Raw genomic sequence first — 22,163 nt, forward strand, 5'->3', positions numbered from 1 at the left:
AAAAACACGTGAGATGATTATTTTGTATTCAGTCAGTTGCAAGATATATTGTAAATTAAACAAGTAAATAATTTTCATAGTCACTTATATCTACTACATTTTTAGCAAAACTATTTTAGCTCTAGCTGTTTTATTCATAAAATAACTTATGATTAAATTCAAAAAGTTCCTTGACATAAAAGTTGTTGTTGATCTGATGAAGAAAGTCTTCCACATTCCAAGTCTTTAATATTAAGATTAAATTGTCAAGAAATAGGTAGTTCCAAGGAAAGTACATGGGTCTTGAAGTCAAAACAGGCCTGCCTTTGAATCCCATTTCTGCTGATTACTAGTGCCTAAAGTCTCTTGAGTGTCACTTTTCCTAATCTGAAAACAGGGAAAATAATTCCTATTTCCTTATGAGGATTAAATGAGATAATGTAAATAAATCATCCATCTGAGTGCTTGCCACATGGTGGGTGTTGAACAAATGTAATCTTTTTACTGCTCTTTATAATATGTATAGTAGATTTTATTAATTATTATTTGTTTTAAATGGGAATAATAAAGCTGTTTCAAAACATATTTGCAAAGTTATTTATGCACATAAGGTAACATTTAAATAACCAATTTAAAATTGGATATATGGCAGTTTTTAAAAATATGTAACAAGGATTCTGATAGCTGATGATAGCTTTGTTTCTAGATAGTAATGCATTATTGAAACACCTGGGGTTTAAATCTGCCACTTGATATTTTCCCACATGTATTTCATTCTTTGGTTTCTTTTGTGAGTTTTACTGAAGTGTTTAATATATAGAGTATCAAACGTGCATACCTTATAGTACAGGACTAATGTTCACTTTTCAGGGTTTCCTTTTGAAAATAGGACTCTACTTAAAGTGCATAATTACATGTCCTTCTCCCTCCCCGCCAAGTCTTACATAGTTTATCAGTAAAAAAAGGAGGGAAAAGATGTGTGTAGTAATACAATTTTTCCAGAGTTGGAACAGTGTAACCTAGAGCATCATTGACCTTCTTGACAGCTATCAGTCTCTGAAAAAAAATTCCCTCCCCGTCAAGCAGTTTCTGAAGGATAAATATAAGCAGTACCAAGGTTTGAATTCTACTTATATTTTGGATTGTAGATTTAGTAGTTAACAGGAGTAGGAAAGTAAAACTTGGACCCACAGCCGACTCCTTCCCCCAACTTTTCCAGTATTTGACATGTGTGAAAATGATTGTGTTGTCATTCATAAAGGAAGATAATTCTCATGACTGGCCTGTATTTTGATTTCTGTTGGCAGTGTGATGAATTCGAATGAAGTTTGTATTGTCTTTCTTTGCACTTGGGGTTAGAGAGCCTTGCATTAAATTCCATCTGATTAAATTCCTGGTCACTTTTTGCTAAAGTCATTAAGATATGTTAAAAAAAAATAAGTAATCTGGTAGCTCTTAGACCCTTAGATTTTCAGTTCCCAAAATACGTTCCCCACCCAAAATTTCCAATCGTTGTCACCATCATTTGGTGAAATAAAGGGCATTTTAAAATCAAGCAGAGGGACTTCCCTGGTGGCGCAGTGGTTGGGAGTCCACCTGCCAGTGCAGGGGACACGGGTTCGGGCCCTGGTCCGGGAGGATCCCACATGCCACGGAGCGGCTGGGCCCGTGCGCCACGGCTGCTGAGCCTGCACTCAAGCTCACGTGCCGAGAGCCCGTGCTCCGCAACAAGAGAGGCCACCGCAGTGAGAGGCCTGTGCGCCGCAATGAGGAGTGGCCCCTGCTCGCCGCCAACTAAAGCTTGCATGCAGCAACGAAGACCCAACACAGCCAAAAATATATAAATAAATAAATTCATTTAAAAAAAAAATAAATAAATAAAATCAAGCAGAAAAGATGTGGCAAAGGGGTGAATCATTCTCAAGAAAGAACAGGTTCTATGATATGTGGAAGCATGTATGTGTATAACGTGTTCTGTATTATCCAGTAAGGATATAATAAATAATGCCTCTTCACTGTGGACTTATGACAACTTTTTTGCTGAACCAGCATTTGGGAGTAACTGGTGTAAAGAATAGCTGACTGCTTTGTTATTTGGTTGTTCTGGCAGGTCGTGGAGACAAACTTAGATTTGGTTTTAAAGTCTAGCCTTTATTCTAGCCTGTTATGCTGCCTACATGCATTTGAATTTTCCTCCCAAATCAAATAGGAAAAGTACCCCAAGTGTGAAGAAGTGATAAATAATTAACTCTGATAGAGAAGAGTCCTGTTCTATTTCCTTGTGCCTACAACTTTAATAAAATGCAGTCTCTCAACCCTTTTGCTTCACCTAATCTTTAAGAAGGTGTTTGACAGTTGTACTAATCCTTTCTGATTGTCATTAGGAATGAAAGCAGTGTACCCTTTGTGTTCAGTGAGGGCACATTTCAAAAGTGGCTTAAGTTTCTTGGTATGAAAATAAGCTTACAGAATAAAGACTTATTTAGGAAAACTGAATATTTTCCAACATTTATTTATAACCTCAGTGTTTCTGTTCTAACTTACATTTTTTACCAGCAGCACTATGGTTCCTAGAAGCTCCAAACCTTTAGTGTCTCATTTCTTGCTAATTTCCATTTGAGTTAATGACCCAGGGTGACCCAGGCTTATTTCTACCCTCTAAAAGTCCTTTGCATTAACAAAGGATGTGTTTCTTGTTAAAATTCTATTATTAAAATTGAAACTCTTGTTCACTGGAATTTCCCACAAAGCATTGGAAACTCTACAGTCTTTCATAGAATTTTTTGGCCTCCTTGTTTGGAAAAACCGACAATTGTTTTCTCATACATAATGTGGTGGAAAGGGTCTCATATATTGGTTCTGTAGAACAATACAGCTTTCCTACTTTAGGGGATAAAACTCTGAAAACACACACACACACACACACACACACACACACACCCACACACACCCACACACACCCACACACACACACACACCCACACCCTAAAAGATGAGAATTATGTTTTATTCAGAGACATTACTAAGGGCTATAGCCCAGCACGGCAGCCTCTCAGATAGCTCTGAGGAACCGTCCCAAACCGGCAAAGGGAGGAACCAGGATATATGGGAGTTTTTGCTGAGAAAAATAAATAAATAAATAAAAAACAACACATAGTGGAACATCAAAAGATTTCTGCTAATCACAAAAGACAGACATCTCAAGTTAATGATTTTAATGCTTTTCTATGTATGGGAAGATGCAGGAGTCTGGGCTCATTGAAATTATTCCTTTCATATGCGTGTTAACTACCTAGGGTCAGTATACTGTTTTTCTCCATCTTGAATTCCCTTCAGGGCCCTCCATCAGGGCTGGCTGCAGTGGCTGATGGCTGAATGGCAGGCAACGTTGTTTGTTTACTGAAATGGCAGGCAACATTTTTTTGGTCCACGTGTTCTTTTTACCATTTAATCAGTAGCCCTGATTTAGACCATATATTGATTTTCCTCTAGGCAGAAAGGAGATACCCTGAAGAGGCTTGGTAAATATCTAGGGATTAAGACGAGGAATTGGGAAGTCTAGAAGCAGGAGTTGGGGTAAGGGACTCATCAGTAACTTAATAAGATTTCCTAAACTATATTTTACTACCTTTCTTAGTTGATTCCCTGGGGCTAGTTTAGCTTCTGAGACTCTGTCCTTTCTCTTTGGTAAGTCTGCTTGTTCAGATCGGCAGACAGAATTATTTAAGAGTGATAATTCTGAAGCAGTGACAGCCCAGGCTTATTACTTACAGTCATGATGAATAACAATTAAAAACGAATTAATGCTTAATTTTTCTCCCCTCTCCAAATAGAAAAGAACGCCCTATATCATTAGGGATTTTCCCATTACCTGCTGGAGATGGATTGCTTACACCTGACACTCAGAAAGGTGGCGAGACCCCTGGATCAGAGCAATGGAAATTTCAGGAGTTAAGTCAACCACGTTCTCATACCAGCCTGAAGGTAAGCTTTATTCTGTGAAAATCTTCAGTTTATGTTTTATAAGCTTTCTTATCCAAATTGAAGTGCTAGACAACCAGAACATAATAAAATGAAATAGTATGTACACATTTTAGTTCGTAAAACAGATGCTTTTTTTAAATTGGAAATGAGCTCTTCCCAAGAGTTTCAGTTTTTTATTATACTTTTTCAAGTTATATAGGAAAACAGAGTCAAGCGTTGTTATATCTTGGTTGTCATACTAATGACCAACATTTCTATTTGAGTTAGGCTATTTCTATTTGATTTACGTTATATGAATTTAGGATGGGGTGACCAGTGAACCTAATTATGTTTTTTAGAATTGAAAATTATTGCCACCTGAAATCCTTGGTTCACTGTTGGGAAGCTTCACAATTTAGTAGGGCTTCACTTAAAAAACAACAAAAAAGCATGATACCTTCCTCAAAACCTTCATAAAGCAATATCCAAAAGTGCATTGTGTTTAGCTAAAAAGGCCTGGTGTTAGTTCATTATAGATTATGTTCTTGACCAAGATCTTGTCACCAAATAAGTTATAAATATAAATAATAATATATTCTAAGAGTGGAGATTTACTAATAATTGAAAATAATTGAAGTTATAGTATATATCTTATAAAGTGCAATATTTATAAAGGGAACACTGATTATAAAGGAACCTTGTTACATTAGAAAATCTACTCTGTCATAAAACAAACAGGCCACCTACAATGAATACAGTTGAGTTACTTACATCTTTATCTCCTTTTTCTGGTCTCTTTTTCTCCAAATTACTTATCATGGTTTAAGTACTTATATAGATAGCTCTTATGATACTTCTAAATTACAAAGTCATTTACTTATTTACTTTGTTTCTCTCCAAATCCATGCAGTTTGTTTAGTGCTGTATCCCTAGCACTTAGAAAATGTGTCTAGCACATAATCACTCAGAACATGTTTGTCAAATGAATTATTTGTTTTAGATGTTAGAAAGACTCTTTTGAAGATAATATAAATGGTCTGTTTTTCAGCTCTAGTAGGTAGAGGCATTTAGAATCATTCCATTGACCTTTGAAATGTGCTCAAAACAGTAAGCAGTCAATAAATATTTCATAGCTTTGCTCCCACTGAAAAGTATTTTTAACAGTAGGCCTAACCTCACCTTTTTCTCATTCTCCTTTCTTTTTTGCTCACTTTATTAGAAGGTAATTATGCAGCTGCTCAGTATCAGTCCACAGTGATGCCACTAGGAAGTTTTCTCATTCTTACCTCTATGGCCACACTGACTTTTTTAGCCTGCCTGTTGGTTTAATAGATCTTCCAAAACATCCAGCTCTCAATCGCCTACTTGCCATGTCCCTTTCCCAAAAGAAAATTAAGTAGGAGGGATACTTCTAGGACATCAAATATGTATACCATATGGTAACTGTATTTTAACTACTATCCAGAAAGATACCTTAAAGAGAAGATTGTTATTTAATCCAGTGATATGCTGTGACAGAACTCTGCTGACATGTTATAAACTGATTAACAGATTATTAATATGGATTTAAACAGGGGAGTTTTTTGTATCCTCCCTAGAGATACTAAGGCAAGTATTCCCCAGAGAGGTTTTTAAAATAAAATCCAATCTGTCTCTACTGTGGACATAGAGCCAGTAAATGAGATAAAGGCTCAACAGATAAGGATTTCTGGGAATGGAATGGTACATTACAAAATGGTAGAAGTCCAGTTTGTGAAGTATGTCTCATAATTAGGACATATTTTACTATTTACCTAAGCCCTTGTTATTAGTCAGATGTCTTTCTCTAACTTTACAAAAGCCTGGGAGTCAGGGGTTTAGAGTTCACTTGTGGATTGCATTGAACATGCACACTGGTCTCGGTTTCCATGTCTGGCAGGAGTTGGACTAGACCATCTCTAATTTAAGGTGTTCTTCAACTTTCGTTTCTCTGAGAACTTTGGGGATGACCTAGCTATGTTTAGAGTATGCTTTGCCTTTGTTATGAAAGACTGAAGGTGAGAATTATAAGTAAAATTAATTTTACTAGCACAAATTTTCTGCGAATTAAGGTTAAGGTGAAAATGTTCTGTGAGAAAACCACATGATGGGTTATAACCAAGGAAACAGAACTATAGGGAAACTGTGGCAGAAGAATGGCAGTAAAGGGGATTTGCCCATGATTGTAAAGTTATGGACCTTTTTTATTGCTTTATGGCAGATTTCTCACTGAAAGAGTTGTAGTCAATAAGGTTATATCTTCAGGTATACTATACCATTTTATATAAGGGACTTGAGCATCTGTAGATTTCGGTATGCACAGGGAGTCCTGGAACAATCCCCGGTAGATACCAAGGGACAGCTGTACTGGAAAATCTGCCAGGACTGATGCACCTAGAAAAATATACAAGTTGTTCTTAAAAAGAAGTATTTGTACATATTATTCCTTTACTTATTGTATTTTTGTGGGGGAAATCAACAAACAAATAAATGAAATCATAGAATTTCAAGTAGTGTTATGTACTATTTTTAAAAAGCTAAGTAAGGGGCTAGAGAGTAACTAGTAAGGAGGGGTGCTTATTTTAGAGTGGTGAAGGAAGGCCTCTTGGAGGTGGTGACTTGTGCCCTGAAATGAAGGAGGTACAGGTGCATGGAAAGGTCCAGAGGACTGTGTGTTTCAGGACGATCAACTAGCATCTGTAAAGACCCCAAGGTGGGGACAAACTTTGGTGTGTTTGAAGAATGTTTTTTTTTCTCTTCATCCCATTCCTCTGAGACTTCAGTGCTACCTACTGCACCAATGTGCCTTTTTTCACAGTTATACAAAATATCCGTCTCTCTAAATAGTATGATGGGGACTTCCCTGGTGGCGCAGTGGTTAAGAATCTGCCTGCCAATGCAGGGGACACGGGTTCAGTCCCTGGTCCGGGAAGATCCCACATGCTGCAGAGCAACTAAGCCCGTGAGCCACAACTACTGAGCCGTCGTGCCAACAACTACTGAAGCCTGCATGCCTAGAGGCTGTGATCCGCAACAAGAGAAGCCACCACAGTGAGAAGTCTGCATACCACATGAAGAGTAGCCCCTGCTCGCCGCAACTAGAGAAAGCCTGCATACAGCAACGAAGACCCAGCACAGCCATAAATAATAAATAAATAGTGTGATGGAAAATTCTCATTCCCACCTTTCCTTGTAGCAGCATTTGACAAATTTGAATACTTTCTGCTGCTTCTTTTTTTTTTTAATAAAATTTGTCTTTCCAGCTTAGTTTTCTTCTAATTTTATTTTTTAATATTTTTTTATCATTCTTTTGTAAAAAAATTTATTTATTTTATTTTTGGCTGCGTTGGGTCTTTGTTGCTGCGTGCAGGCTTTCTCTAGTTGTGGTGAGCGGGGGCTACTCTTTGTTGCGGTGCACAGGCTTCTCATTGTGGTGGCTTCTCTTGTTGTGGAGCACGGGCTGTAGGCACATGGGCTTCAGTAGTTGTGACACACAGGCTCAGTAGTTGTGGCTCGCAGGCTCTAGAGTGCAGGCTCAGTAGTTGTGGCACACAGGCTTAGTTGCTCTGTGGCATGTGGGATCCTCCCGGACCAGGGCTCAAACCTGTGACCCTGCATTGGCAGGCAGATTCTTAACCACTGTGCCACCAGGGAAAGCCCACTTTCTGCTTCTTGAAATGCTTTCTTCACTTTGCTCCCAGGATACTTCTCTTTCTCTTTCTCTTTCTCTTTCTCTCTCCCCCCTCCTCCTCCCCCTCCCCCTCTCCCTCTGTCTCCCATTTCCCCCTCTCCCTCTCTCTTTGGTTTTCTTCACAGGTCCTTTTCCATTGCTGCTTTTGCACCTCTAAATGTTGTAGTTCTCTAGGGCTTAAATTTCAGCCCCCTCCTGTACTTAATCTGGGTAGTTCAAGTTTCATGTCTGTAAATACCATCCACCCATCAGTGTTCACAAATTTGAATTTGTGATCTTGACCCCTTTCCTGAACTCCACACCTGTGCATCCAATTGTTTTTCTATATAGTTTTCCCACATACATATTTGTATCCTGCTTAGGTTACCACCAGTAGAAGTATTCTTTCAAGGCCAATCTAAATGCCACAGCTTACATGAAGCTTCACCTCATACCTTTTGATGGTCCTCAAATCGAGTTTAGAGATCAGTTTAAGGCAGAAAGCAGAGGAATTTTATATTGTATCATTAACAGAAATTTCTTAATGGGGGGCTACTAGCAAAATTGGTAAAAAGGAACTTCTTATGTTAAATGACATTTTCTATTGAAAATGTATTATAAAAATGCTAGGGTGGAAATAGGCAAAAATGTTAAGGTAAGGTTGTTCATCCAACTGAATTATATTCACGAAGGAGGAAATAGAAAGTGTGTGTTACTCAAGAAAGGTGGTTGTGGTGGGAGGACAGTGAAAAGGTGTTTTCAGTTGGCAGGGTGAAGGGAAAAGTACTCTTAGAAGGCACGAGACTGGGTTGTTTGTGTGCTTAGAAGAGGAGTCCGATAGAAAAAGAAATGGAAAACAACGGAGTGAAGGACGATGAATGATACATCAGAATTATTGAGGAAGGGCCAGGGGAAAGGGATCACATATCCCATCTGCCATTAAAATCTACTTTATTGATAGGACATCTCAGTTTTTCCTAATCTTTTGCTATTATAAGCAATGCTGCATTGAATAACCTTGTACATAATTTTGTACTTGTATTTATAATTCCTATAAGTGGGATTGCTGGATTAAAGCATGTATTTAAGATTTTGCTAGATATCACCAAATTGCCTGCCAAAGGGATGGTAGCTGTTTGTATTCTCACCAGCTATGTTGTATAAGTTCTTCATTGCTTTACAAGTTTAGAGTTCAGATATCTCTCCCTCGTGCCCAAATATAGAAAGAGAACAAAGTGTTTTAAATATCATTTAAAATATCCTACACATAAAATTTTCATGCTGTTTTCTAGACCTTGGTTAGTATCACTTTGGCAATGATTTCATAGATTCCATCTAGTTTCACATGTACACATATATATGTATATATACACCTATATGCACCTGCACATGCCTAAAGACGTGTGTGAGTGTACACATATGTATATATACTCCGAAAAAGTATTATTTTTTCCTTTAGAGTCTCCTGGGTTGTTGGTTATTAGTAGAATGTGACTTTTAGAACTGAGAAAAACAATTTTAGCTAAAAAGCAATTGGATTGATACCTACTTGTGAAAGTTTTAAAGAGTACTTTTGAAATCACATGACTTGAAATACTTCAGTGGAACTGCTGTGAGAAGGTCTTGTTAGCAGGGTTTGGTATATAAAGCCAGTGGTCAGTGTGTGCTGCATTCGTCAGGGGACGTGCTTAGCATGCAGAATGGAAAATTTCTGAACAGAGCCAGCATTATTGTTTAGAAGAATTTTCCATCCTCCTCCATTTGTGTTAAACTGTTCCTATTTCTTTAGTTTTCCCAAGCTTGAATCTCTATAGTAGTTAAACCTTATTCCTGTGTCTTTTGTGATTAAAGATCCTGTTGTAAAACGCATGTGTGATTTTAAATTTCAAAACAGTTAAAGCTCTTGGTTTGTTTTGTTTTGTTTTTATCTTTTCATTTTGAAACATTTTAGACTTATAGAAAAGTTGCAAAAATAGTACAGAAGGAACGATACCCATCACCCACCCAACATTGGTATGTTAACTAACCATGGTAAGATTATCAAAACTAAGAAGTTAACATTGGTATAATACTATTAGCTGAACTACAGACTTGTATTCAGATTTGCCAGTTTTCCCACTACGGTTCTTTTTCAGTTCCAGGATGCAATCCAGGATCCCACATTGCATTGAGTTATGTTTCCTCAGTCACTTCTAACGTTTGGTGGTTTCTCAGCCTTTCCTTGTCTTTCATGACCTTCAGGCTTAAAGAGTACTGGTTAGTTATTTTGTAAAATATCTCTCAATTTGGGCTTCTCTGATGATTTCTCATGATTAGATTGAGGCTATATATTTTTGGCAAGAATACTGTAGAATGCCGTAGTGGTGATGTTAACCTCGATTGCTTGGTTCAGCTGGTGTATGTTGGATTTCTTTACTGTAAAGTTACTGTTTTTCTGTTTATAATTTAATTAATATCTTGGTGGATATATTTTGAGACTGCGCCAATATCCTGCTTCTCCTTTTTAGTGTGCATCAGTGAATCTTACCTACAATAATTATTACTGTGGTGTTGTAATGCTTATTTTCTGTTTTCTTCATCCTACATTTATTAACTGGGGAGGGAGAGCTGCTCACTCCCTCCCTTCTTTCCTTCATATTTGAACTCAAAGGTATTATTTTGTTCTGTAGGTTATCCAATGCTGTTACTATTTATTTATTTATTTATTTATTTATTTATTTATTTATTTATTTAGGCTGCTTTGGGTCTTCGTTGCTGCACGTGGGCTTTCTCTAGTTGTGGCGAGCGGGGCCTACTCGTCCTTGCGGTGTGCGGGCTTCACATTGCAGTGGCTTCTCTTGTTGTGGAGCACTGGCTCTAGGTGCGCAAGCTTCAGTAGTTGTGGTGCACAGGCTCCGTATTTGTGGTTCGTGGGCTCTAGAGTGCAGGCTCAGTAGTTGTGGCGCACAGGCTTAGTTTCTCCCCGGCATGTGGGATCTTCCCAGACCAGGGATCGAACCTGTGTCCCTTGCATTGGCAGGCGGATTCTTAACCACTGCACCACCAGGGAAGTCCCATTACTATTTATTTTGTTGCTCAAAGTGTTTCAGCCTTGGACATCAGGAGCTCTTTCAGGAGTCATCCTATACCCTTTTGACATGCCCATACTCTTTTGAGTTCTTTCTTCCTGACACCATCAGATGCTCCAGGCTCTTGCATTTTCCCTGCGCCTGGTGTGCAATCAAGTGCTTCTCCAAGAAACCTTGGTTCTGTTTATTGGAGAATGGTATTTAGGAACCAAGATCTAGGCACTAAATGTGCTTACTGGTTGGAATGTGATTGCTTTGATGCTTATGTTGGGTTTTTCCATTAGTTTATAGTATACATTACCTCCTTTTGGATTTTTATATTAGTGTTTACAGTAGGGTAAGATAAAAATAGAATTTTAAGAAAAATGGATTACATGTTGTAATATTTCAGGTTGGTTTTGCTTGGGACAGAGGGTAAGGAATTTCTTCTATAACTTCAATTTTTATTTACAAACTTTCCCACTCACATATATCCTCATTAGATAACTTCAGGAATCATCCACAGCTGACAGTTGCAGTTTGAAGGGAAAAGGGAGTTAAGATTTACTCTTCCTAATATTTTGGTATTTGCGCATTCATTTATTCATTCATTTTTATTGAGGTATAACTGACAAATAAAATTATAAGATACATACTTTCTCCCCTTTTAAACTCTTGCTTGGAGAAGAGGCAGTGGAATTAGTTCTTTCTTAGTGGGTGTTAATCAGTGAGATTTTTTCCTCTTTTTGGCCTACGTATTGTGTTGTTTATTGACCAAGATGCTAGTGTATGTTGAGAATGAAAAATGGTAAAACTCCAAATAAACAACACTATTTAAAAACGATGGTATTTAAAGCTTATGTTTCTAATGTGACTTTTTTTGAAGTAACTGGCACATGAGTATTTATTACTATTGATATTTAACGTTTAAACAAGCTCTTAGAATAGGAAAAATAGCTCTAAGTATTTCCTGTTGAAGAAAAATTACCTTGCTTTTTGCATTAAAAAACTTTGATGCCTACCGGGTCACACACAATGCCAGATGCTAGAAATGTTGTAAAGTTGCTCAGAGTCCAAATATTTTAGAAAGTGGGCTTAATAATTTTTTTAAAAAGTCATATTAATAATGTTTCACAATCAAATAATATCGAAAATCTAGAGTAAAAATGTATAGTTGTCCAACTCTAAATTCCATTCCTTTGCCTCAGTCATTGTGAATAGTTGGTGTATCATTCATACCCTTTTCTTTATATCTGCACATAGATAATACATACTCATATATGTCTTTGTAAGATAAATGGGTTTAGGGACTTCCCTGGTAGTCCAGTGGTTAAGACTTAGCCTTCCAATGCAGCGGGTGCCAGTTTGATCCTTGTTCAGAGAGCTAAGATCCCACATGCCTTGTGGCCAAAAAAACCAAACCAAAAAAAACCGAGAAGCAGTATTGTAACAAATTCAATAAAGACTTTAAAAATGGTCCACATCAAAAAAAAAAAAATCTTAAAAAAAAAAAAAAACGATAAATAGGTTTATGCTCTATTTCCTGCAGCTTGCTTTTTGTTTTTCATTTAAAAATGTATGTTCACAATCTTTTTATTTTTATTTAGAGAGTTATTTACCTAGCTTTTGATGAAATGATAGTTGAGAAGAGTTGAAGATGAGAATCCAGAATCAAAGATCATGTAAACAGATATTAAGGGAGAGGCAGTCTGGTTTGTATAAAGTGAATCATGCTATGGTATATTAAATGGAATATCATCCAACTATATAATAGAATGAAATCTTGCCATTTGTGACAACATGGATGGACCTAGAGGGTATTATGCTAAGTGAAAAAAGTCAGACAGAAAGACAAATACCATGTGATTTCACTTATATGTGGAACCTAAAAAAACAAAACGAACAGGCATAACAAAACAGAAACAGACTCATAGGTACAGAGAACAAATTGGTAGTTGCCAGAGGGCAGGGGGCATGAGGTGATGAGTGAAATAGGTGAGGGAGATTAAGAGGTACAAATTTACATTCATGAAATAAAGAAGTCAAAGGAATGTAATGCACAGCATAGGGAATATAGTCAGTAATATTGAAATAACTGTGTATGATGACAGATGGTACTTAGACTTAATCGTGGTGATCATTTTGTAATGTCTAAAAACATCAAACCACTATGTAGTACACCTGAAACTAGTATAGTATTGTAAGTCAATTATATTTCAATTAAAAAAAAAAAGAAAAAAAGTGAATCATGCCTTGCTCATCTGTGGATTTTTTTGTGGGAATTAACAGAGAGCTAGGAGAGCTGTATTTTAGACTTTTCAAAAGACTTGGATGGATTTCCAGACTAAGAATATTTAAAACTTGAAGTTGCTTTGTGTTTAAGAAAAACACTTTTGTCTCAAAGAGAGCAAATGTACAGATAGAAATAAAGAATATGAGTAAATAGATGTTTTTGTGAAAAAGGACTTGAATCTTGGTTGCCCTTCGATTGTTAGTGATCTCTAACAGTTTCAGAAATGAGGGGGGTGGGGGGGAATAACAGTGTGGTTAATGTTTCCAAGTATGCTAAATTGGAATATTTATTATGTTAATTACTCAAGATGATTAGGATAAATTTCAGGAAGATTTCACACAGCTGTGTGAATAGAAAAAAGGGTTAACTGATAAACTGCTTATTGACAAAGTATAAGGTAAGACAAGACCCAAGAGGTGGCTTTTGAGTCATGATATGGCTTAAAATAGAGGCTTAAAGGAGGTCATTTTAAGTCAAAACAAAACAAAACCCCCAAACCCTCATTTTAACAAAGTAGATAAAAGAGATGCATCTTGTTATCCTGAGAGGTAGCACAAGCCAAAGATACTTAAAAATATGCTAACACCTAGTAAATACATGATTTTTTTTTTTTCTCTTTTATAATCTTTCCCTCTTCCCAGGTCAGCAGTAGTCCTGAACCTCTGAAGGCTATAGAACAGGAGGTGAGAATGGGGTTTCAAAACGTTTTGTAAATAGTAAATGAAAGTGATTAACTTTTGGTTACTTTCTCAGTTGCTATTTTCAAGACATCAAGTGCTCAGTTTGGAAGACTGCTGATGTTATTCACTGAAATAAAAAAGAAAATTATTTCTTCTACAGTGGTTGCTAGGGCTTTACTGTAATCTGTAATTTACTCCTTCTCTAAAGTCAGCATTTTGAAACAAAGGAGAAAATAATAAGTAAATCCTATGGAAATTCAGCCTATTTCTATTTATCCAGCTCTAGGTAAGAAAACATGCATGCTTTGCACAAATACCTTCCTCAGGGCAGAATGTACATAACTTGTATGTGTCCTGGAGACAGCCTAGTATGTCATTTTACCTTGGGCTGCCTCCCTATTTAAACAGATTTGTTCAGCCCCAGTCAGGGCACCATTCAGCTTCATTCATCTTTTGAGAGCCTACTTCATGTCAGGCTTGATATGCTAGGCCCTGGGGATATAAAGACAAAATAAGACTTTCTCCTACCCACTAGGTCAGGGTTAACCAGGGTAAGGTCTTCAGCAGGTCCATGACAGTGGAACAGTGTCTTTTTCAGAAATATCTTCAGAGGTAGGTCATAGATGCCTCTCTAAATTTTTTTGAACCTACAGTATAATTTGCATCCAGACTTATTTCAACTAAATGTGTCTAGAATTATGCTTCTCAGTGTTTCTTTGGGTCAAAGACTCCTCTAGGAATCAAATTAAAGATATGAAGCTCTCCATAAAATACTTGTATACACAGAATTTTGTGATTCTCTTATGGTGTAGAGTTGTAAATCAAAAGAGTGTTAAAACTACTGCTTTGGACACAACTTTAACTTGGGGAGAAAGAAATGTAAACATAGAAATTAAATATAAGGTGATGTGTTATAGTGGGTATCCATTGGGCTAGTTACTTTCTGTAATTTTGTCTTTTACTTACATTAGGCTTAAAATCTTTGAAGCTAAAGACAAACTTATGTAGCAGAGTTGCTTGCCCCCTTTTTAGCTTATTTCAGATGAAATCAGGCGGCTACCTAGGAAAACAGTATATTGGAACATTTCTAAGTTGTCCTTAGTGGGATAATTTATTTTTTTAGTTGTGAACTTACTTTATAGTCTTTCTGAACATAAATAGTAATGGGGCAATGCCAGATAACACATGACATATGTATTCTATACAGCACTGGGTACAGGAGGCATTTAATGAATGGAACATCTGAAAGTATTTTGTAAAGGCCTATAGATTTTTAGCCTGATAATCTAAAACCAGTAGGAAAATAGCACAAAGACCAGATGGTTTTCACTATGGTATCTCAAGTGAAGCTAAAAGTAATGACACCTGTTCTGTTTTTTTGTGTGATAAAAAACGTATAACATAAAATTTACTATCTTAACCATTTTTAAGTATACAGTTCAGTAGTGTTAACAGTATTCACATTGCTGTGAAACAGATCTCTAGAACTTTTTTGTCTTGCACGTCTGAAGCTCTATACCCGTTAAACAACAACTCCTCTTTCCCCTCTCCCCTCAGCCCTGGCAACTACCACTCTACTTAGTGTTTCTATGAATTTGACCAATTTAGATACCTCATATAAGTGGAATCATGTAGTAGTTGTCCTTTTGTGACTGTCTTATTTGACTTAGCATAATGTCCTCAAGGTTCATCCATGTTGTAGCATGTGACAGGATTTCCTTCCTTTTTAAGACTGAATAATATTCCATTGTATACATACACCACATTTTGTTTATCCATTTCACCCCTCGCTGGACATTTGGGTCGCTTCTACCTCTTGGCTACTATGAATAGTGCTGCTGTGAACATGGGTATACAGATATCTCTTTGAATCCCTATTTTCACATCTTTTGGTTTTATACCCAGAAGGGGTAGTGCTGGATCATGTGGTAGTTCTATTTTTAATTTTATGAGGAAACTCCATACTGTTTTCATAGCAGTTGCACCATTTTACAACCCCACCAACAGTACACAAGTGTCCTAATTTCTTCACATCTCACCAGCACTTGTTGTTTTGTTGCACAAGAGTGCCATTCCTTTATAGTTATAACACTGGAACCCCAAGTCAGGTTGCTCGTTTTTGTGGGCATTTTCCAGTGACATGAAAGCCTACAATGTAAGAGTTTCTAAAAACTGAAAGAGTGGGAATGGGGTTACAAAACAAGTAACGTTTATCAGAAAGAGACTTGACCACCTGGTAAGTCTCCATTTTTGGCACCCACCTGTGTCATTGAAGAGGATATCTTAATGGCATCAGGCAATTGAAATTGATAGGCCAGTGGTCTTCAGATAAATAAAGCAGCATTTGTAGTCAAAACTATTAGCCAAAACAGTACACCTGGCGTATGACCAGCATAAAATAGGAATTAGAGGTCTCCAGAAGTCACAGATTGAATGCGAAACAACAGCATGCAACTCCCCTATAACTTTATGTTGAATAATTTATGTGAATGCTTCCAGTTTCCATTTAGGTCCTAGTAAAATATTTTCCCTCATTTTGTACCTGGTATCATATGAACTTATTGTTGACCAAAAGTGATACATTTTATCTTTTAGCCGGCTAATATTTAGGTTTGTCTTTTTTCCTTCTATCTTTAGTTGGAGGCATTGTTAGTGACAGAATTTCATAATTTCTTCCATAGGAGATACAATATAAGAATATTGTGCCCTTGGTCAAACACATGACAGAGACTTCCCACCTCATTGCTTTCCTGCTAATCTTGGGAGCTTTATGTCTCCACTATCTGGGAGACCAAGGAGAAATACGTCTTTTGAAAACTATTCCCTAAAATTCAGAGCTTTTCCCTCTTCAGCTCTCATGGTCTATCCCTGGGATTCAGCTATCAGAAGTGCAGCCCACACTGTGAGCTATTTTAATGTGTGTAAAATATTTTTATGTGGTAAAAGTATAAAAGGGAAGCGAGTTACAGATCAATAATCTCATGTTATTTGGATAGCATTTTAAAATATTATCTTCTAAGCAGATCCTAATTTACCACTTCCTTGTAGCCCTAAATCTTGAGATCCCCTGAAGTGTCAGAGTCCTTTTCCTGTTTTAGGTTCAGCTCTCTCCTGGTTACTTTATTTCATACTCCCAGATCCACAAATGATTTTGGGGAAGAGGGCTTTTGCCAAGCTGTTTATGTTGTGAACTTTTAAATTACTATATAATTTTTTTAAAGGTAAAAATAGCTAGACCTTGTGGGGTAGGGTGATATGAAGGAAGAGGAAATAATTTCTCTACTTGACTTTTATTTGAGAGATAAATGGAAATGACAAGGTCAAGATCGACATCCAGTTATTTTTCAAATAGCTTCAAAGGCGTATAATTTTCTCATTCTAGATGAACTTGATATTCTCTAGGGCTTTCTGAATCCATAGTCTTGATGGGTTTAAGCGCTGTCCATCAATACTTCATCAGAACCTGGACTCTTTATATTAATTTTTAAATGTAATTTATACTTCAAACTTTTAAAGCTTGGGAATTCATGTATATGGTAACATAAATGTGAATTAGCCAGGCTGTTAGATTAACCAAAATAATGCCACTTCTATTTTTTCTGTTAAATAGAGTACACATCAAAACAAAGACCAAGAGAGTGGTACTCAGGGTGACTTCTAGTTGTTTTCACTATAGTCCTCTTTGGCTCCAGAAATATTATTGTCAGTTTTCCGGACTCAACTTCTAGCAAGCTAATTCGCTTGATGAAATTTTTATCAGATACTTTTATATTAGGTGCCAGTCTCCAGCTCCAGGAAATAGTCAAATAATTTTGTCTTTTAATTTTAACAGGGGAGGAGGTGATAGAGGATTGAACTGTTAATGTGTTTGATTTGTCTTTCTTCCCATTGGATATCAGCTCTGTATTTGAGATGCACAGAAGAAAATAGTTGGCTGTGTAATTCAGCTAATTTTATTAGCATACAGTTAATATTGCAATATTTGTAATCAAAGTTATTTTAAACACAAGGCAATAATGAATGGATAGTCCCAACTCATAAATAGTATAAATGGTTTTCTTTTTCTCAAAACTTTCAAATTGAAAAGAGAATTTCATCTAGTTATAGTGAAACTTACTCTCTCTAGTCTCTTTATATACCTAAAGAAATTGTTTTTGAGGGACTGCCCTGGTGGCGCAGTGGTTAAGAATCCACCTGCCAATGCAGGGGACACGGGTTCGAGCCCTGGTCCGGGAAGATCCCACATGCCATGGAGCAACTAAGCCTGTGCGCCACAACTACTGAGCCTGAGTGCTGCAACTACTGAAGGCCACGTGCCTAGAGCCCGTGCTCCACAACAAGAGAAGCCACTGCAATGAGAAGCCATAAATAAATTTAAAAAGTGATGAAGACCCAATGCAGCCATACAAATAAATAAATAGAAATTGTTTTTGAGACCATACGTCATGTATAGATTTATATTCTGAATTTTATAATTTTTTTCTACTTAAAAACATATATATTTAGAAGTGCTAACAAGAGCATAGTAAAAGCAAAAGTCACTCATTATCAAACTACCCAGTGGCAACCACTTTTAGAATTGCCATGAGTGTCCTGACATAGCTCTTTCTAGCCATTCTTAGTTGATTATACTATACAGAACTGTTTTAGTCCCCAGTCTCTTCGCAGAATATTGTGAATATTTTCCATCTCAGTAGGTATTCTTCTACAACACAGTTTTTTAAATTGCTGCATAGTATTCTGTTGTATGGATATTCTATAATTTTCTTAATTTCCTATTTTGGAGCATTTAAGTTGTTTTCAGTTTTTTGCTGTTATAAATGACATCCTCTATTCATCTCTGATTATTTCCTTAAAAGTATATATATATATGTTCCAATTTAACATAACATTTTCCTATGTCATTGAAAATTCATTTTAAGTAAGTATTGTGTGCTAATATGGATATGCCACTTTATTTTTCTTTTGATAGATTCAGAATCTCAGATGAGATTTGTTTTTGCTAAATGGATCATCTGTCATGGATATATATGTTTCTTAAAATGATGATGAGCAATAAATAATCAGTAGCTGACCAACTATTATAAAAGTCCAAGTACAATATAAACTGTCAGAAAATGAGACTAGCAAAAATTTACTAGGATACGGTCTTCAGCAAATATTTGGGTTTTATCCACGTGTTAGAGCTTAAACCCACCAGAAGAGCTAAGATACTCAAGACTCTTAGTGAGTACAACATGCTAAGTCACAGTCTGTGACTTTATAGATTTCTCATTATTAAAAACAAAATAAGGGGGGAAAAACCTCCAAAAGCCTGGGATAGGGATGAAGAGTGTGGGTGGGAGGACTATTGAAGGGATAAAGAGCTCTCGGTTTGCCATAGAAAATATATTTTCTTTTGCATGCCCTTTGTTCTCATCTGGTAATTGATTTATATTAGTTCAGCCATACATCAAAATGCATTATAGTAAATTAAAATATTAAGAGAAGAAAATGGAGATGAAACATTTTAATGTTGTAAAACTAAGAGGTTTGGTGATGGTTAAGTTCTCCAAGTGTGATTACTTTCATTGTAGTTGCTGTCCATCGTAGCATGTGTAAGCTGACTATATGTCAAAAAATGTTTTCTTATACTTGAAGAGAGTCTTAAACTTGAACACCCTCTTACTTTTCAGCACTTAAAATAACCTAAATCTCTCAGACAGTGTAAGATTGGTATAGTGTTAGTTATTTTTAATTGCTTGGATTCTATTCTATTATTTTTATAGCTATAATGTATTTTATTTTATTTTTATTGAACTATAGTTGATTTAGCTATAATGTATTTTAAACCATGTTCTTTAAAAGTTAAGAAAGATAAAATTTTAAAGAGGGAAATAAAAATCACTAATAATCATCCCCCACCATAGCACAATTTAATATATTTATTTATTCTTTTCTCCTTAGGCCAAAAGCATGCATTGCAAAATTTTCAAAGTTGTGCATAATGTATTGTTATAAATTATAATAAATAGCCAACATTTTAAACACTTAGTATGTGTGAAAACACTGCTAAGTCTTTATATAGAAAAATTTAGAATAATCCAATGAATTAGGTACCATTATCTCTATTTTACAGATGAGAAAACATAGCTATAGAAAGAATACATAACTTATCCAAAATTATACATTTGGTAAATTCACTAAATTCACCCTAATCATCATCATCATCATTACTAGTACTAAATATTTTGTCACATTCTCTTTAAGACCTGGGAACTTTGCTGTAAAGAACTGCCTCATTATTGGTAGCTATTGGACAGCTGTTTTTAATTATTTTGGAGTCACAAACCCCATTGAAAATCTGATAAAAGTTGTAGATACTTTTCCTAGAAAAATTCATTGTACATAAATGTTTGCATAAGTTTTCAGTCTGGGCATGTACTTCTTGAAGCCTACCTGTGGATCTTAGAAGTAGTTATCAAATTTTAGTGATTATATAAATGACCTGGATTGCTTGTTAAACATGCAGATTACCTGATCTCACTGCCTAAAGTCTGGGCTTGGACTTAGAATCTGTCCTTTTTATAAGCACTTCAAGTGATCTGGATACAGGATTTTTTTTTTCCTCTTTTTTTTGGTGACGCCTTGCAGCTTGCAGGATCTTAGTTCCCCGACCAGGGATTGAACCCGGGCCATTGGCAGTAAAAGCGCGGACACCTAACCACTAGACCACCAGGGAATTCCCTGGATGCAGGATGTTTTAAGAACACTGTTTACAAAACTGTATCCTGAGATTAAGAATCTTGTTATTCCATTGCTGTTTTAGAGTAGTACATGCTCACATGTAGTACACAGTACATGCTCTAAGTGTTTTGAAACAAGTCTTTATTATCAAATGATTTTACAAATTAGGACTGCCATTACAAACTCTGATGATAACAGTAATATATGATTTTATTACTAATACTGCCACTGTACTTTTATCTTCAGGTCTTCTATTTAGAAGAATCTCATGTATGTCTGGAAGAATATGATTGCTTAAATATTTCCCAATTACTTGAAAATAATCTGCAGAGATTAATTGATTTCCTTTGATAATCAGTGACTTACTGTTTTTTAATAGAATTTTCTTTCAAGTTTCTTAACCCATTTAAAAGATAGTTTTAAATAAATTACTTATCAGAATGTTTTCCCTAATTATATTTATTCGTAGGATGAACTTTCTGATGTTAGCCAGGGAGGATCTAAAGCTACCACTCCAGCATCAACAACTGCTTCAGATGTGGCAGCAATTCCTAGTGATACTCCCTTACATGAAGAGAATGAAGCATTTGTGAAGGTTGCAGATACACCAGATAAGTCAGAGATAAGCAAGCATATTGAAGTACAGGTAGTCCAAGAAACTAGAAATGTATCAACAGGTAAGTGACCCTCGTTATTTACATACTGACAAAGTATTCAATAAATCCAGATGTGGATATGACATCTTTGGGGTGTTGCTGCCATAGATTTATAAAACTGTATTCAATTGTAAATAAGCTTTAAGATGTGATGATTAAATAAAGTTTTAGAGAGAAAAGTGGTGGGGCAGTGGCTGAGGGGTTGAGAGCCTGAAAGGCAGGAGGACATTCTTTTTCTGTTCCCTACCTTAGGTCATTAGCCTTTGTCTTTAATTTCTCTGTATTTCACCCCTTAAATACAATGAAAACAGTGAGTTCTGGCCTGGTGTACACTGTACTGTGTCCAAAGAAACACGAATGAAAACTTTCTTTGGTTATTTTTTAGTTGCTCATATTTACTGTTAATTGAATATATGACATATTGTCTATCTGACCTTGTGTTTCCTAGAATCAACTCTTTAAAATTTTTTATGATCAAATGATGTATTTACAACCATAGAAGCAATTTTCATAACAGGGGCAGTATGTGTTATATGCATTATTTTTGTTATCTTGTTCTTTCCTAAGACTCTGCTGAAAATGAAGAGAAGTCAGAAGTTCAGGCAATCATTGAATCCACTCCTGAGTTGGATATGGACAAAGATCTCAGTGGATATAAAGGCTCAAGGTACTGTAAAAGCCCGATTAGGACATCTTATCCTTCCCTTTCCCCTCTCCCAAAGCACACTGTTGTCCCCTGGTCTCTGACCAGATAAAATGCATTCACATGTTTTGCTGAAGAAATGTTGATATTATATTTCAGTTTTCTCTCTTTTTTTTTTTATTTTTATTTATTTTATTTGTTTATTTTTGGCTGCATTGGGTCTTTGTTGCTGTGCGCGGGCTTTGTCTGGTTGCGGCAAGTGGGGGCTACTCTTCGTTGCGGTGCACGGGCTTCTCATTGCGGTGGCTTCTCTTGTTGCGGAGCACGGGCTCTAGGCTCGTGCGGGCTCAGTAGTTGTGGCTTGCGGGCTCTAGATCGCAGGCTCAGTAGTTGTGGCGCACGGGCTTAGTTGCTCCGTGGCATGTGGGATCTTCCCAGACCAAGGCTTGAACCCGTGTCTCCTGCATTGGCAGGTGGATTCTTAACCA

At 36.4% G+C, this 22,163-nt stretch overlaps 1 protein-coding gene across 11 annotated transcripts in view; it reads left to right on the forward strand.

Moving 5' to 3' along the window:
- The window catches only part of SPAG9 (sperm associated antigen 9), a 155,629-nt gene that overhangs the window by 88,149 nt on the left and 45,317 nt on the right, over window positions 1-22,163 (forward strand). For 6 of the 11 annotated variants that reach the window (XM_036838221.1, XM_036838224.1, XM_036838223.1 and 3 more), the window contains 3 exons: window positions 3,813-3,963; window positions 20,846-21,053; window positions 21,600-21,699. In XM_036838221.1, the coding sequence (XP_036694116.1) occupies window positions 3,813-3,963; window positions 20,846-21,053; window positions 21,600-21,699 (459 nt within the window). Of the gene's footprint in view, window positions 1-3,812; window positions 3,964-13,611; window positions 13,654-20,845; window positions 21,054-21,599; window positions 21,700-22,163 lie in introns of all 11 variants that reach the window. The other 5 variants (XM_036838218.1, XM_036838220.1, XM_036838219.1 and 2 more) reach the window with 1 other exon arrangement.

Source organism: Balaenoptera musculus, chromosome 20, assembly GCF_009873245.2.
Source record: "Balaenoptera musculus isolate JJ_BM4_2016_0621 chromosome 20, mBalMus1.pri.v3, whole genome shotgun sequence".
NCBI lineage: Eukaryota > Metazoa > Chordata > Mammalia > Artiodactyla > Balaenopteridae > Balaenoptera > Balaenoptera musculus.